The following is a 12,690-nucleotide window of genomic DNA, read 5'->3' as shown; positions in this document are numbered from 1 at the left end:
AAGGATGGCTGGGGACAGCAATCCTTTTTGTTACCATCGCAAAAATCTCCCAAATCAATTAAACAAGCTTTTTCCCCTAAGAAATCCATTCTTTCCTTAATTAACCTACATTGTTTTATTCATTTTTGGGTATGGGTGTCACTGGCTGGCCAGCATTTATTGCTCATCCCTAGTTGTCTTTGTTCAGAGGGCAGTTGTGAGTCAACCACATTGCTGTGGCTCTGGAGTCACATGTAGGCCAGACCAGGTAAGGACAGCAGATTTCCTTCCATGGGGACATTAGTGAACCAGATGGGCTTTTCCGACAATCAACAATAGTCTCATGGTCATCAGTAGATTCTTAATTCCAGATATTTTTCTTAAATTCAAATTCCACCATCTGCCATGGCAGGATTCGAGCATGTGTCCCCAGAGCATTAGCTGAGTTTCTGAATTAATAGTCTCACCAATAATACCACTAGGCTTTATCCATGTGACTAGCTGGCTGTTCGCACTTTACCCTTGGGATGCTTTGCAGGCGCTCAATGACATTCTTGACCCTGGTACCAGGGAGGCAACACACCAAGCTGAATTTATGTCTGCAGCCATAGAAATACCCATCTCATCCCCAGCTATTGAATTACGTATCACTATTGCTAGTCCAGATTTGCTTTTGCCCCCATGTACAGCTGAGCTACCTGTGGTACCATGGACATGGTTCTGGAAGCACTCCTTACCAATGTTAATAAAGCTTTACCAAATTTAATAAAACATAACTGTTAATGAACTGTAGCAATATTGATAAACGCTACCAATACTTAGTACACACATTAATCGTGGTGATAAACCTTAATAGACTCACCGGCTACTAACTTGTTATTTATTACTAATAGTTAATATCATTAACATTTTTTTAATTCCCAGTGGTTTATACTCTGTTCCTAAGCAGCAATACTAATTAGCCAATCACCTTGCAACTTTTGTGTGATGTCCCAGTTTACTCTATGTTTGAATTGGGCCCTGCTGAGTTTTCTCTCTCTGCTCAATGAAAAGAAATGATATTTCCTGTACAGCAGTGTGCTCTTATACACACAGACACAGTCCTTTTCTACTTCAAAAAGCCAACTATTCATCTATTATAACTGATAAATTTGTGTGAATGGAGATGAAGCAGTTCATAAGATATAGGAGCAGAATTAGGCCATTCGGCCTATCAAGTATGCTCTGCCATTCATCCATAGCTGATATGCTCCTCTTCTCCATTTTCCTGCCTTCTCCCCATAACCCTTCAACCCATTACCAATTAAAAATCTGTCTAACTCCCCAAATTTACTCCATGTCCCAGCATCCACCGCACTTTGGGGTAGTGAATTCCACAGATTCACAACCCTTTGAGAGTAGTTTCTCCTCAACTCTGTTTAAAATTTGCTACCCCTTATCCTAAGACTATGACCTCTCGTCCTAGAATGCCCCACCAGCGGAAGCATCTGCTCCTCATCTACTTTACCCAAATGTTTTATCATCTTGCATACCTCATCTCTGGAATCAATCAAGTGAACCTCCTCAACTGCCTCAATGTCACTACATCTTTCCTCAAATAAAGGGATCAAAACTGTGCATAATACTCCAGCTGCGGCCTCACCAATGCCTTGTACGGTTGCAACAAAACTTCCTTACCTTTATATTCAATTCCTTTAGCTACAAATGCCAACATTCTATTTTCTTTCTTTATTATCTGCTGTACCTGCATGCCAGTTTTCTGTGACTCATGAACGAGGACACCCAGATCCCTCTGCACCGGAGCACCCCAAAGTTTCTCCCCATTTAGATAAGTCGCCTTCCCATTTTTCCGACCAAAATGCACGACCTCACACTTGTCCATGTTAAACTCCATCTGCCACATTTTGACCCACTCTCCTAACCATCTATATCCATTTGTAAGGTTCTTGCTTCCTCATTGCAACTTACTGTCCCACCTATTTTTGTGTCACCTGCAAATTTGGTTATAGAGCCTTCTATCCCTGTATCCAAGTCATTAATATAGATTGTAAATAGCTGGGGCCCAAGGACCGAACTCTGTGGCACCCCACTAGTTACTTCTTGCCATCCAGAAAAAACCCCATTTATCCTGACTCTTCTATCCATCAGCCAGTCACCTGTCCAAGCTAATAAATTAACCCCTAATCCCATGTGATCTAACCTTGTGAATTACCCTTTTGTGCGGCACCTTATCAAATGCCTTCTAGAAGTCCAGATATGCTACATATACAGGATCCCCATTATCCATTTTGCTTGTTACATCCTCGAAGAACTTTAGCAAATTAGTCAAACATGATTTGCCCTTCATAAAACCATGCTGACTCTGATGGATAGCATTTTGACTTTCCAAATGTCCTGATGTTCCTTCCTTGATAATTGATTCTAACACTTTCCCAACAACAGATGTTAAACTAACTGGTCTGTAATTTCCCACATTTTGCCTCCCTCCCTTTTTGAAGAAGGGCGTTACATTAGCATTTTTCCAATCCAGTGTCCAGGGAATTTTGGAATATTATAACCAATGGGTCTACTATCTCCGCTGCCACTTCCTTTAATACTCTAGGATGGAGGCCGTCAGGCCTGGGGGACATGTCTGCCCTCAATTGCAATAGTTTGCTGAGTACCTTTTCCCTATCGATGTTGATTGACCTAAGTTCTACCCTTTCTATTACCTCTGATTTGCCCGTTTTTATAGGAATGGTTCTAGTGTCCTCCACTGAAAACTGAGGTGAAGTATTGATTTAGCATCTCTGCCATTTCAGTGTTCCCTACTATTAACTCTCCAGTTTCATCTTCCAAGGGACCAACATTCACCCTAGGGACTCTCTTCCCTTTTATATACCTATAGAAGTTTTTGTTATCCTTTTTGATATTTTGCACTAGTTTTCTTTCGTAATTTATTTTAGTTCTTTTTATTACTTTATTAGTATCCCTTTGTTTATATTTGAAAGTTTCGCAATATTCCAGCCTGCCACTGGCCTTTGCAATATGGTGTACCTTTAGTCTTTTGTCAGTAGTTGGTTTCCTCCCACACTCCAAAGATGTGTAGGTTAGGTTGATTGGCCATGCCCCTTAGTGTCCAATTTAAGGGGATCAATGGGGTAAATATATGGGATTGCAGGGATAGGGTCTGGATGGGATGCTGGCGGAGAGTCAGTGCAGACTCGATGGCCGAATGGCCAGCTTCTGCTCTCTAGGGATTCTATGTTAATGACAGTTTGTTTCCATAGGTTTACAGCATTCGAACTAGAGCACGTGCAGTTGAGATCTTCACCACTTGTGCCAACCTTATCTGTGCGATTGAGGAGGTTGAGAAGGTAAGTGAAAGGTTTAAAGTTGGAAGAAAATACACTTGGTTTATCAGGCCAACTCCTCGCAAACAACAGCCATCGCAATCTCAGTCATAAATTCTTCACCCTGCCATCACCCTAAGAGATTGCTTGTCCCATTGGTCACCATGTGAGTCAATCAATCTGTAGACTCAATCCCTCTTTTTGATCAACAGACCCTTTGTGAAGCATGATTGAATTACCTTCCTTCTCTTGTACTTTGTTTCACATATTTATTGGGCATTTCTGAATGGAGTGCTGTGACAAGTGGTGTTCCTCAGGGATCAGTACTGGGACCTTTGCTATTTGTAATATATATATAAATGATTTGGAGGAAAATGTAACTGGATTGATTAGTGAGTTTGCGGACGACACAAAGGTTGGTGGATTTGCGGATAGCGATGAGGACCATCAGAGGATACAGCAGAATATAGATCAGTTGGAGACTTGGGCGGAGAGATGGCAGATGGAGTTTAACCCGGACAAATGTGAGGTCATGCATTTTGGAAGGTCTAATATAGATAGGAAATATACAGTAAATGGCAGAACCCTGAAGAGTATTGATAGGCAAAGGGATCTGGGTGTACAGGTACACAGGTTACTGAAAGTGGCAATGCAGGTGGAGAAGGTAGTCAAGAAGGCATATGGCGTGCTTGCCTTCATCGGCCGGGGTATTGAGTTTAAAAATTGGCAAGTCATGTTGACGCTTTATAGAACCTTAGTGAGGCCGCACTTGGAATATAGTGTTCAATTCTGGTCGCCACACTACCAGAAGGATATGGAGGCTTTGGAGAGGGTACAGAAAAGATTTACCAGGATGTTTCCTGGTATGGAGGGCATTAGCTATGAGGAGAGGTTGGAGAAACTTGGTTTGTTCTCACTGGAGCGACAGAGGTTGAGGGGAGACCTGATAGAAGTCTATACGATTATGAGAGGCATGGACAGAGTGGATGGTGAGAAGCTTTTTCCCAGGGTGGAAGAGTCAATTACTAGGGGGCATAGGTTTAAGGTGCGAGGGGCAAGGTTTAAAGGAGATGTAAGAGGCAGATTTTTTAACAGAGTAGTGAGTGCCTGGAACTCGTTGTCGGGGGAGGTAGTGGAAGCGGATACGGTAGTGACTTTTAAGGGGTGTCTTGACAGGTACATGAATAGGATGGGAATAGAGGGATCTGGTCCTCGGAAGGGTAGGGGGTTTTAGTTCAGTCGGGCAGCATCGTCGGTACAGGCTTGGAGGGCCGAAGGGCCTGTTCCTGTGCTGTAATTTTCTTTGTTCTTTGATAAAGAGAGTGGATATCAAAGGGAAAGTGGCGTGAATATCTGTGGCATTAATTTTAGAAGTTAATGGAATGCTGCAGTCTCAAGTAAATACGCAGTGCATTCTGCCGTGGCCATGCTTTCCTGTGATGTGACTCGGAACTATTTATTGTCTATATAACTGCATGTATGTATGTGTGATTATATATGCAGTATGTATATCCAGTTATGGTTGTTTATGATAAACCGCACTTTATGGTAAGAATGATGGTGAAACTGTGGGTGTGTTTGTCATCACTGTTCTGAAATTGACAGCATTTCCTTCTGTCTGCACACCTGCAGTTGAACACAGAAATTCTCTCAATATTCTGGACTTCACTGTCGAGTGTGATTTCCTCACTCCCAAAGACTGCAGTCAATTGGAAGCCTTGAACTGGCAACAGCATCCACTTTAATGTACTTAAGCACCACTGTGAAAACCTTAAGAGAAAGTTACACCCTGTCAGCGTTTTAAGTTCATAATTACTGCTAAACAGCCTCCCTCATCCTGCAAGAGTAATTTAATATGTTTGTTGCTGGTTGGTGCTGCTTATAGCCCATGTATATTACTATTTGGGATGGATAATGGTGGCACAGTGGTTAGCGCTGCTGTCTCACAGCACCAGGGACCCGGGTTCAATTCCGGCCTCGGGTGACTGTCTGTGTGGAGTCTGCACATTCTCCCCATGTCTGCGTGGAGTTTCTCTGGGTGCTCTGGTTTCCTCCCACAGTCCAAAAATGTGCAGGTTAGGTGGCTTAGCCTTGCTAAATTGTCACTTGGTGTCCACAGAAATGTAGATTAGGTGCATTGGCCTAACCACTTAGCGGGAGCTTAACCTGGGTAGGATACTCTGTTGGAGAGTCAGGGATTCCATGGTTCATAGAAACATAGAAACCCTACAGTGCAGAAGCAGGCCATTCGGCCCATCGAGTCTGCACCGACCACAATCCCACCCAGGCCCTACCCCCACATATTTACCCGCTAATCCCTCTAACCTACGCATCTCAGAATTCTAAGGGGCAATTTTGAACCTGGCCAATCAACCTAACCCGCACATCTTTGGACTGTGGGAGGAAACCGGAGCACCCGGAGGAAACCCACGCAGACACGAGGAGAATGTGCAAACTCCACACAGACAGTGACCCGAGCCGGGAATCGAACCTGGGACCCTGGAGCTGTGAAGCAGCAGTGCTAACCACTGTGCTACCGTGCCGCCAATATTCGATATGTATGTGTGTATATCTGTCTGTGCTTGTGTGTATGTGAGCATGATAGATGTGCATGGTTTATATGCATATGTGATGTCCTTGTAGAGTGTATATGTCTCTGTTTGCATCTGTGCATATGATGTTTATATATGCATGTGGTATAGGCGTGAGATGTATGTACATTTTGCATGCATATATGCATAAGTTGTGTATGCAGCTGTAATATGTGTAGAGGTAAATCTCGTGTTTACAAAATGGATCGATGCAGAGTTCATTCCGTCAAATAAGATTTTCCTTAAGCAGTATTGTATAATAGAATTATAGTAAAATACACAAATATTAATATTGGAGGCCATGAGAAATGACGATGTTGATTTTTGAACAGGGAGATGTGTGCTGGTGATTTTGTGTTTGAGAGGAGCAGCCAGTGCCAAAGCACATGGAATTGTCAGTTTACAACCCAATCATTCCTTAAAACCAGCCTTTCCAGTAAAATAGCACTAAGTAAAATCATATTATTTATATATATATATGTATATATAGGTGTGTTGTATGTGCGGGGGTGCCATGTGCTGTGCACGTGTGGGGGTCATGTGCTATATGCAGCATGCATGTGTGTTTGTGCATGTGTGCAGCCTGCAGGTAAGTGGGATGTATTACATCTGAAGGCTATTTCTGTACATCTTCCAGGGTGCAGCCAAGGCATTGATTTTTCCTGTGGTACAGCAGTTCACTGAGGCATTTGTACAAGCCCTACAGATGCCTGATGGCCCAAGCTCTGACAGTGGGCTGAAGATGGAGGTTCTGAAGGTGGGTAGTGTGGTGCTTGAAATGTCACATGCTTCTTACACTGGTAGCTTCGGCTCTTTAAACCAAATAATCTTCAGTTTTAGTCATGGAAGTAGAGCCACTTTACTCCGGTTGAGTGATGCTGCACAATTCCTGGGTTCAAGGAAATCCAAAGATGCCAATCTTCTGAGTCACCCTCAGAGACTGACCTTTGATCTTGTTTCTCCTTCTGTTGCAGACAATGGTGACCCCTGTTCCTGGTTCTGGGTCTCACAGACAGTGACTATCCTACCTCCTGCTTCCACTTCTGTAACCAGCAGTGGCAGCCATAATACCTGTTCCTGATTCTCTTGTTACTGACCTTGATAGCCCTGAGCCATGAATCGGGTTCTGCAGTGTGGTACAGACAGTAATGACATTGACTTTTTATTGTGTAAAAAAAAAAGATGAGGCCCCTAACTCTTTCTTCTAATTCTATCTGTGTCACAGAATGGCCCTGACCCCTGTTTCAGACACTGTGGTGTTAAACAGTGATGACTTTGACACTGCTCCTGATTGTATCTATATTATAGACTCCTGGTTTTCTGTTGCACACTAATATTGTGACCACTTCTCCTGATTCTGCTTTTCACAGGCAGTGACAGCGCTGGTGAAGAATTTTCCGAAGCACATGGTTTCATCCATGCAGCAGATCTTGCCAATTGTGTGGAGTACCCTAACCGAGAGTGCAGCTGTATATCCTTCACATAGCACATTGCCTGACTCCTGATCTAAATCTCAGCAATATGCAAAGAAGTAATGTGTGCAGAAATGAGTGGGAAAAGGGGGGAATACCTGCAATTCATAATCATATATCTCAAAGTACTTTACAACCAATGAAATATTTTTGAACAGTCACTTAAGAAAATGCTGCAGTTAATTTTCGCAGCAGATTCTCACATATGGGTGAGATCCTAAATGAATATTTCTCATCAGCATTTATTGTTGAGAAAAGCATGGATGTTAGGGAACTTGGGGAAATAAATAGTGAACTCTTGATGAGTGTACATATAACCGAGAAGGAGGTGCTGGAAGTCTTAAAGTGCATCAAGGTAGATAAATCCCTGGGACCTGATGAAGTGTCTCCCAGGACACTGTGGGAGGCTCGGGAGGAAATTGCGAGTCCCAGAGATATTTGAATCATCACTAGTCAAGTGCAGTGATCTTATAGAGGTCTATAAAATAATGAGGGGCACAGATCTCCGCGATAGTCAATATCTTTTCCCAAAGGTAGGGGAGTCTATAACTAGAGGGCATAGGTTTAAGTTGAAAGGGGAGAGATACAAAAGTGTCCGGGGGGCAATTTTTTCACAGTTGGTGGTGAGTATCTGGAACAAGCTGCCAGGGGTAGTAGTAGAGGCGGGTACAATTTTGTCTTTTAAAAAGCATTTCGACAGTTACATGGGTAAGATGGGTATAGAGACATATGGGACAAATGCGGGCAATGGGACTGGCTTAGGGGTTTAGAAAAAAGGGCAGCATGGACAAGTTGGGCTGAAGGGCCTGTTTTCATGCTGTAAATCTCTATGACTCTATATAACAATGTGATAATGACAAGACCAGGGAAAGGAGAGAGAGAGAGAGAGTGTGTGTGTGTGTGGGGAAAGGAGAGCGAGTGAGTGAGTGTGGGGAAATGAGAGAGAGCGAGTGAGTGTGGGGAAAGGAGAGAGAGCGAGTGAGTGTGGGAAAAGGAGAGAGAGCGAGTGAGTGTGGGGGAAGGAGAGAGGGCATCAGGGTAGGTGGGATGCAGATTTGAAGTTTCTATTAAATCAGCCAAGACAATGCCGGAGCAAGCTTGATGGGCTGAATGGCCTACTGCTCCTTCTTCGTATGTAAATGAATATATATAGAGTTTAGCTATTCACCAGTTTTGACAGGCTTTGGTTTTCCTTCATTTTCTTACAATGGTGTTTTCTATGACGTGTTCTCTATACCCTCTAGTTAACAGTGCTTTATTTCCCTAGACACTGGCAGGTCTCCAAACATCTCACCTTGGTTAATGGTGGCCTGGTCACTTGGTTTGTTGTTAGGATGACTGACTTGTCACCCTCAGGACCTTGACTATAGTGAGCTAAGTTGTAAACCCCCTGTCCAGTGTTGAGCTAATAATAATTGACAAATAAGCTGCCTTTGTGGCCCTTACTTGTGCTCATTGTGGGTAAAGCGGATTAAAGCAATCTAAGGATGCTATTTTCTTTAATATTGACACTTATGTAAGAACAGAGGTGAATTACATGGAAGAGGTGGATGATCCAGTGGATTCAGATGGTAAGTGGGAGCATCATACTTCTGTGTTAAGCACTGAGAAATTGTTACTCTAACCAGAGGAAATTATAGCTGAAATATGAGTTAGAATAAGGATAATTGAAAGGTGAAGTGTTAGAGATTTAGACTAGAAATCAGCTGGTGATTTCCAAAGCTGTATAACTGCAATTTATTTTTAGGGTTATGACAGATTGAAGAGTAGATTAGGGACAATGTTAAACCGTGTTGGCCAGGCTGAATAAACATGATTAGAACTACTTGCTGACATAAAGGTTAAATGGTGATATGGACTGAATGGTCTGTACCTATTTTAGTCTTTGAGTAAGTGTTTTCCTGGGCTTATTACTGAGCGGAGAAAGAGTAGCTTCAGCAAGAGTATAGGAGAAATAAATGGGGAGTGGAGCCGGTTTGACAGGAGACCTTGCTGAGCATCACACATTCTGGTATTAGGTTTGGTGTGTTACTGTGTCACCAGGCTGGGATTGGCTGCAGTGTTCCGGGTAATTGACGAATTGACCATAATTGAATTTCCCTGTTGCAGGCAGGAGTACCTGGAGTCTACTGGGAAAGCAACAGTGTTGATAGTGGCATGTTTACTGAGAGACCCTATGTATGCTTAGCCCTGTTTGCTTCAGTCTATGCAAAGACTTCAGTTTAAGATATTTCTGCCTATGCAACTAACTCTGCTAAGTTTGAAAACTGACTGCTAACTTGACTACGTGTAGAATCAGAAGGCTAAAGGTTAGCTAAAAATTGACTGCATTCCTGAAGGGTACACAATGCAGGCAAACAAGTTTTTCATAACAGCAGCTACAAGGATTGTTTTTCTAAGACGGAGCAGAGATAATGAGATAACGGTTGAAATAATGTTTGGATTTTAGTGTGTTTTCTCAGTTTGTTTTGCGAGATCCGTTTAGTGTGTTCGCTTTTTCTTTTCGCTTTTGTTATGTCATCTTTTAAAATTCCGTTTAATAAAAGAAAACCATTTTGAAACTCGTATCAGTGCTGTCCCCTTTTCTATTCAAATGAATAAATGGACCCAACATTGATGCTCATGATGGAACAGGTTGAGTGATTTCTATTTGTTTTTCCCTTTTGAGGTGAGGTACTGGGGTTTGAAAACTTGGTGTTCAATATTTTTGAGTTTGTGCACACACTACTGGAGAACAGGAAGTTTAAGAGCACCGTGAAGAAGGCCCTGCCTGAGCTCATCTACTACATCATCCTGTATATGCAGATCACTGAGGAACAGGTGAGGGTTCAGCTCTTGTATCGCACTCTGTACTAGCAAATCTACAGCTGAGGCTGGGGACAGGAGATTAAAGTGTGGGTCACAGCAGATAACCATTTATCTCACCCACTGTTGTAACCAAGGGGGAGAGAGTGGGCTGAAATGTGTTGTGCATTACGTCCCATCAGAGTTTCTTGACCTCTTTCTATTCAATTTAATGAATTTGGTTGCTGGATCCTGCCTGATGTTTTTAGTTAACATAGTGCAGCTATTTGGAAACAGCCCTGGCTATCCCATAATGCATTTTGTGTTGCAATGCTCATGTTTAAAAATGTTATGGTGGCCACCACAGGTGGGAATGCAATAGTAATGGGTTTGAGAGCTGTACAGTGAAGGCAAAATGATAGAGTTGAAAAGGTTAATTATTTGGTGTTTTATTTTCACATTTCTTGTCCTGTATTACAGGGCAGATTGATACTGAACAGCTTCAATAACATGTTCTTGTCGGCTGTGCTACTTTGTTTACTTTGAGCTGAGAATTTATAGCGTGAATCTGAGTGTCACTTTTCTCCATGTCACAGAGTTCAGTCCTGTGTGAGTTTTTTTTTCTCTGCAGATTAAGGTTTGGACAGGAAATCCACATCAGTTTGTGGAAGATGAGGATGACGACACCTTCTCATATTCTGTACGGATCTCTGCTCAGGATCTCCTGCTGGTGAGGCCAGGGTGACTGCTTACTTGCATAGTGCTGTTTGTCCAGTCTGAGAGACTGAAATATGTCTGAGCTCCCAAGTTTGAAGAGGGGAGCCAGTCAGATTCACTCCAATCCTAAACTTTGATCGCTTCAGCACTGCACCCAACAGCTGCTGGAATAAAACCCATTGGCAGAATTGAGCTGTACTGCGAAAGCAAACACATTATCATCGTCACGCAGACTAGCCTTTGGCTACTCGCAGCCCATCTGTTAACACTTGACGCATTCTATGGTTTTGAGATTTTTAGTCCAGTTCCTGAAGAAGTGTGGCACTGATAGGCGGCATGGTAGCACAGTGGTTAGCACTGCTGCTTCACAGCTCCAGGGTCCCGGGTTCGATTCCCGGCTCGGGTCACTGTCTGTGTGGAGTTTGCACATTCTCCTCGTGTCTGCGTGGGTTTCCTCCGGGTGCTCCGGTTTCCTCCCACAGTCCAAAGATGTGCGGGTTAGGTTGATTGGCCAGGTTAAAAAAATTGCCCCTTAGAGTCCTGGGATGTGTAGGTTAGAGGGGTTAGCGGGTAAAATATGTGGGGGTAGGGCCTGGGTGGGATTGTGGTCGGTGCAGACTCGATGGGCCGAATGGCCTCCTTCTGCACTGTAGGGTTTCTATGATTTCTATAGCTGTGCAAGCGAGGAACCAATTAAACCCAGGCCCAACAGTTTGAGGTTGAAATTTGCATCCTCTTGTAGCATGTGCGTGAAAGAAGCTCAACATTATATGGGAGAAAGGTCATGCGGAAGCAAGTCTTTATTTCAGCTGAATCCAGAGCAACATACTTTAGTTTCCACAAAGGGAATAATTGCTGTTGCTTTTATATTCACATTTTGAAGTAATTCCCTTTGCACCTGCTTCCCGGATAAATGGAGTCCAGTTCCCGACCCAGCACCTGACACTGTCCCCTGACCCTGCCCATGGCGGCGAGCATCCAGCACCTGACTTTGTCCCCTGACCCTGCCCATGGCGGCGAGAGCCCAGCCCACTGACCCTGTGCTTGTGGCAAGGGCCTGCCCCTGTCATCGGATGGTGAGAGGGTAACCTTCCTATTTTTTTCTTGGGAACCTAACAGTTTCTCATTCCCCACTGCAGGCTGTTGCAAGTGACTTCCAGAGTGAGAGTGCCATCGCCTTGGCAGCAGCTGCGACTAAACACCTCCAGGAAGCAGAGCAGGCCAAGAGTGATGGGAATGTACACTGGTACGTTGTGCTTTTGTAATGCTAGCAACTGAAGTTGGTCTACAACCTTCAGCAGGTCGGATCAGATGTCAAGTTCATTATCGTTGTACATCGGTAACCAGGAGAATGCTATTTATTCCCTTGAGCTTGTACGGTCATAAGTGCTGCTTCAGAATAGAGTTAATGTCAGCTCCCCTTTGTGTGTAAAGTATTTCCTAATTTCACTGCTGAAAGGTTTGGCTCCAGTTTTTAGTCTATGCCTCCTAGTTAGGGTGGCACAGTGGTTAGCACTGCTGCCTCACAGCGCCAGGGACCCGGGTTCAATTCCCAGCTTGGATCACTGTCTGTGTGGAGTTTGCACATTCTCCCTATGTCTGCGTGAGCTTCCTCTGGGTGCTCCAGTTTCCTCCCACAGTCCAAACGATGTGTTAAATGCATTGGCCATGCTAAATTTCCCTTTAGTGTCCCGGAATGGGGGTAGCGACTAGGGGATTTTCTTAGTAACTTCATTGCAGTGTTTATGTAAGCCTACTTTGTGACACTTTTTAGTTTTAGACTGCTCAAACTAGCAGTAATCTCCAGTTTCTCTT

At 43.6% G+C, this 12,690-nt stretch overlaps 1 protein-coding gene across 1 annotated transcript in view; it reads left to right on the top strand.

Moving 5' to 3' along the window:
• Positions 1-12,690, top strand: part of ipo9 (importin 9) — a 133,035-nt gene that overhangs the window by 47,261 nt on the left and 73,084 nt on the right. The window contains exons 6-12 of the mRNA XM_078242341.1: positions 3,249-3,335; positions 6,540-6,659; positions 7,273-7,373; positions 8,887-8,945; positions 10,043-10,194; positions 10,790-10,888; positions 12,015-12,121. Of these exons, the coding sequence (XP_078098467.1) occupies positions 3,249-3,335; positions 6,540-6,659; positions 7,273-7,373; positions 8,887-8,945; positions 10,043-10,194; positions 10,790-10,888; positions 12,015-12,121 (725 nt within the window). The remainder of the gene's footprint in view (positions 1-3,248; positions 3,336-6,539; positions 6,660-7,272; positions 7,374-8,886; positions 8,946-10,042; positions 10,195-10,789; positions 10,889-12,014; positions 12,122-12,690) is intronic.

This window comes from Mustelus asterias, chromosome 25, assembly GCF_964213995.1.
Source record: "Mustelus asterias chromosome 25, sMusAst1.hap1.1, whole genome shotgun sequence".
NCBI lineage: Eukaryota > Metazoa > Chordata > Chondrichthyes > Carcharhiniformes > Triakidae > Mustelus > Mustelus asterias.
Note: the sequence above shows the minus strand (reverse complement) of the source record. Positions and strands in the feature narration are given on the sequence as shown.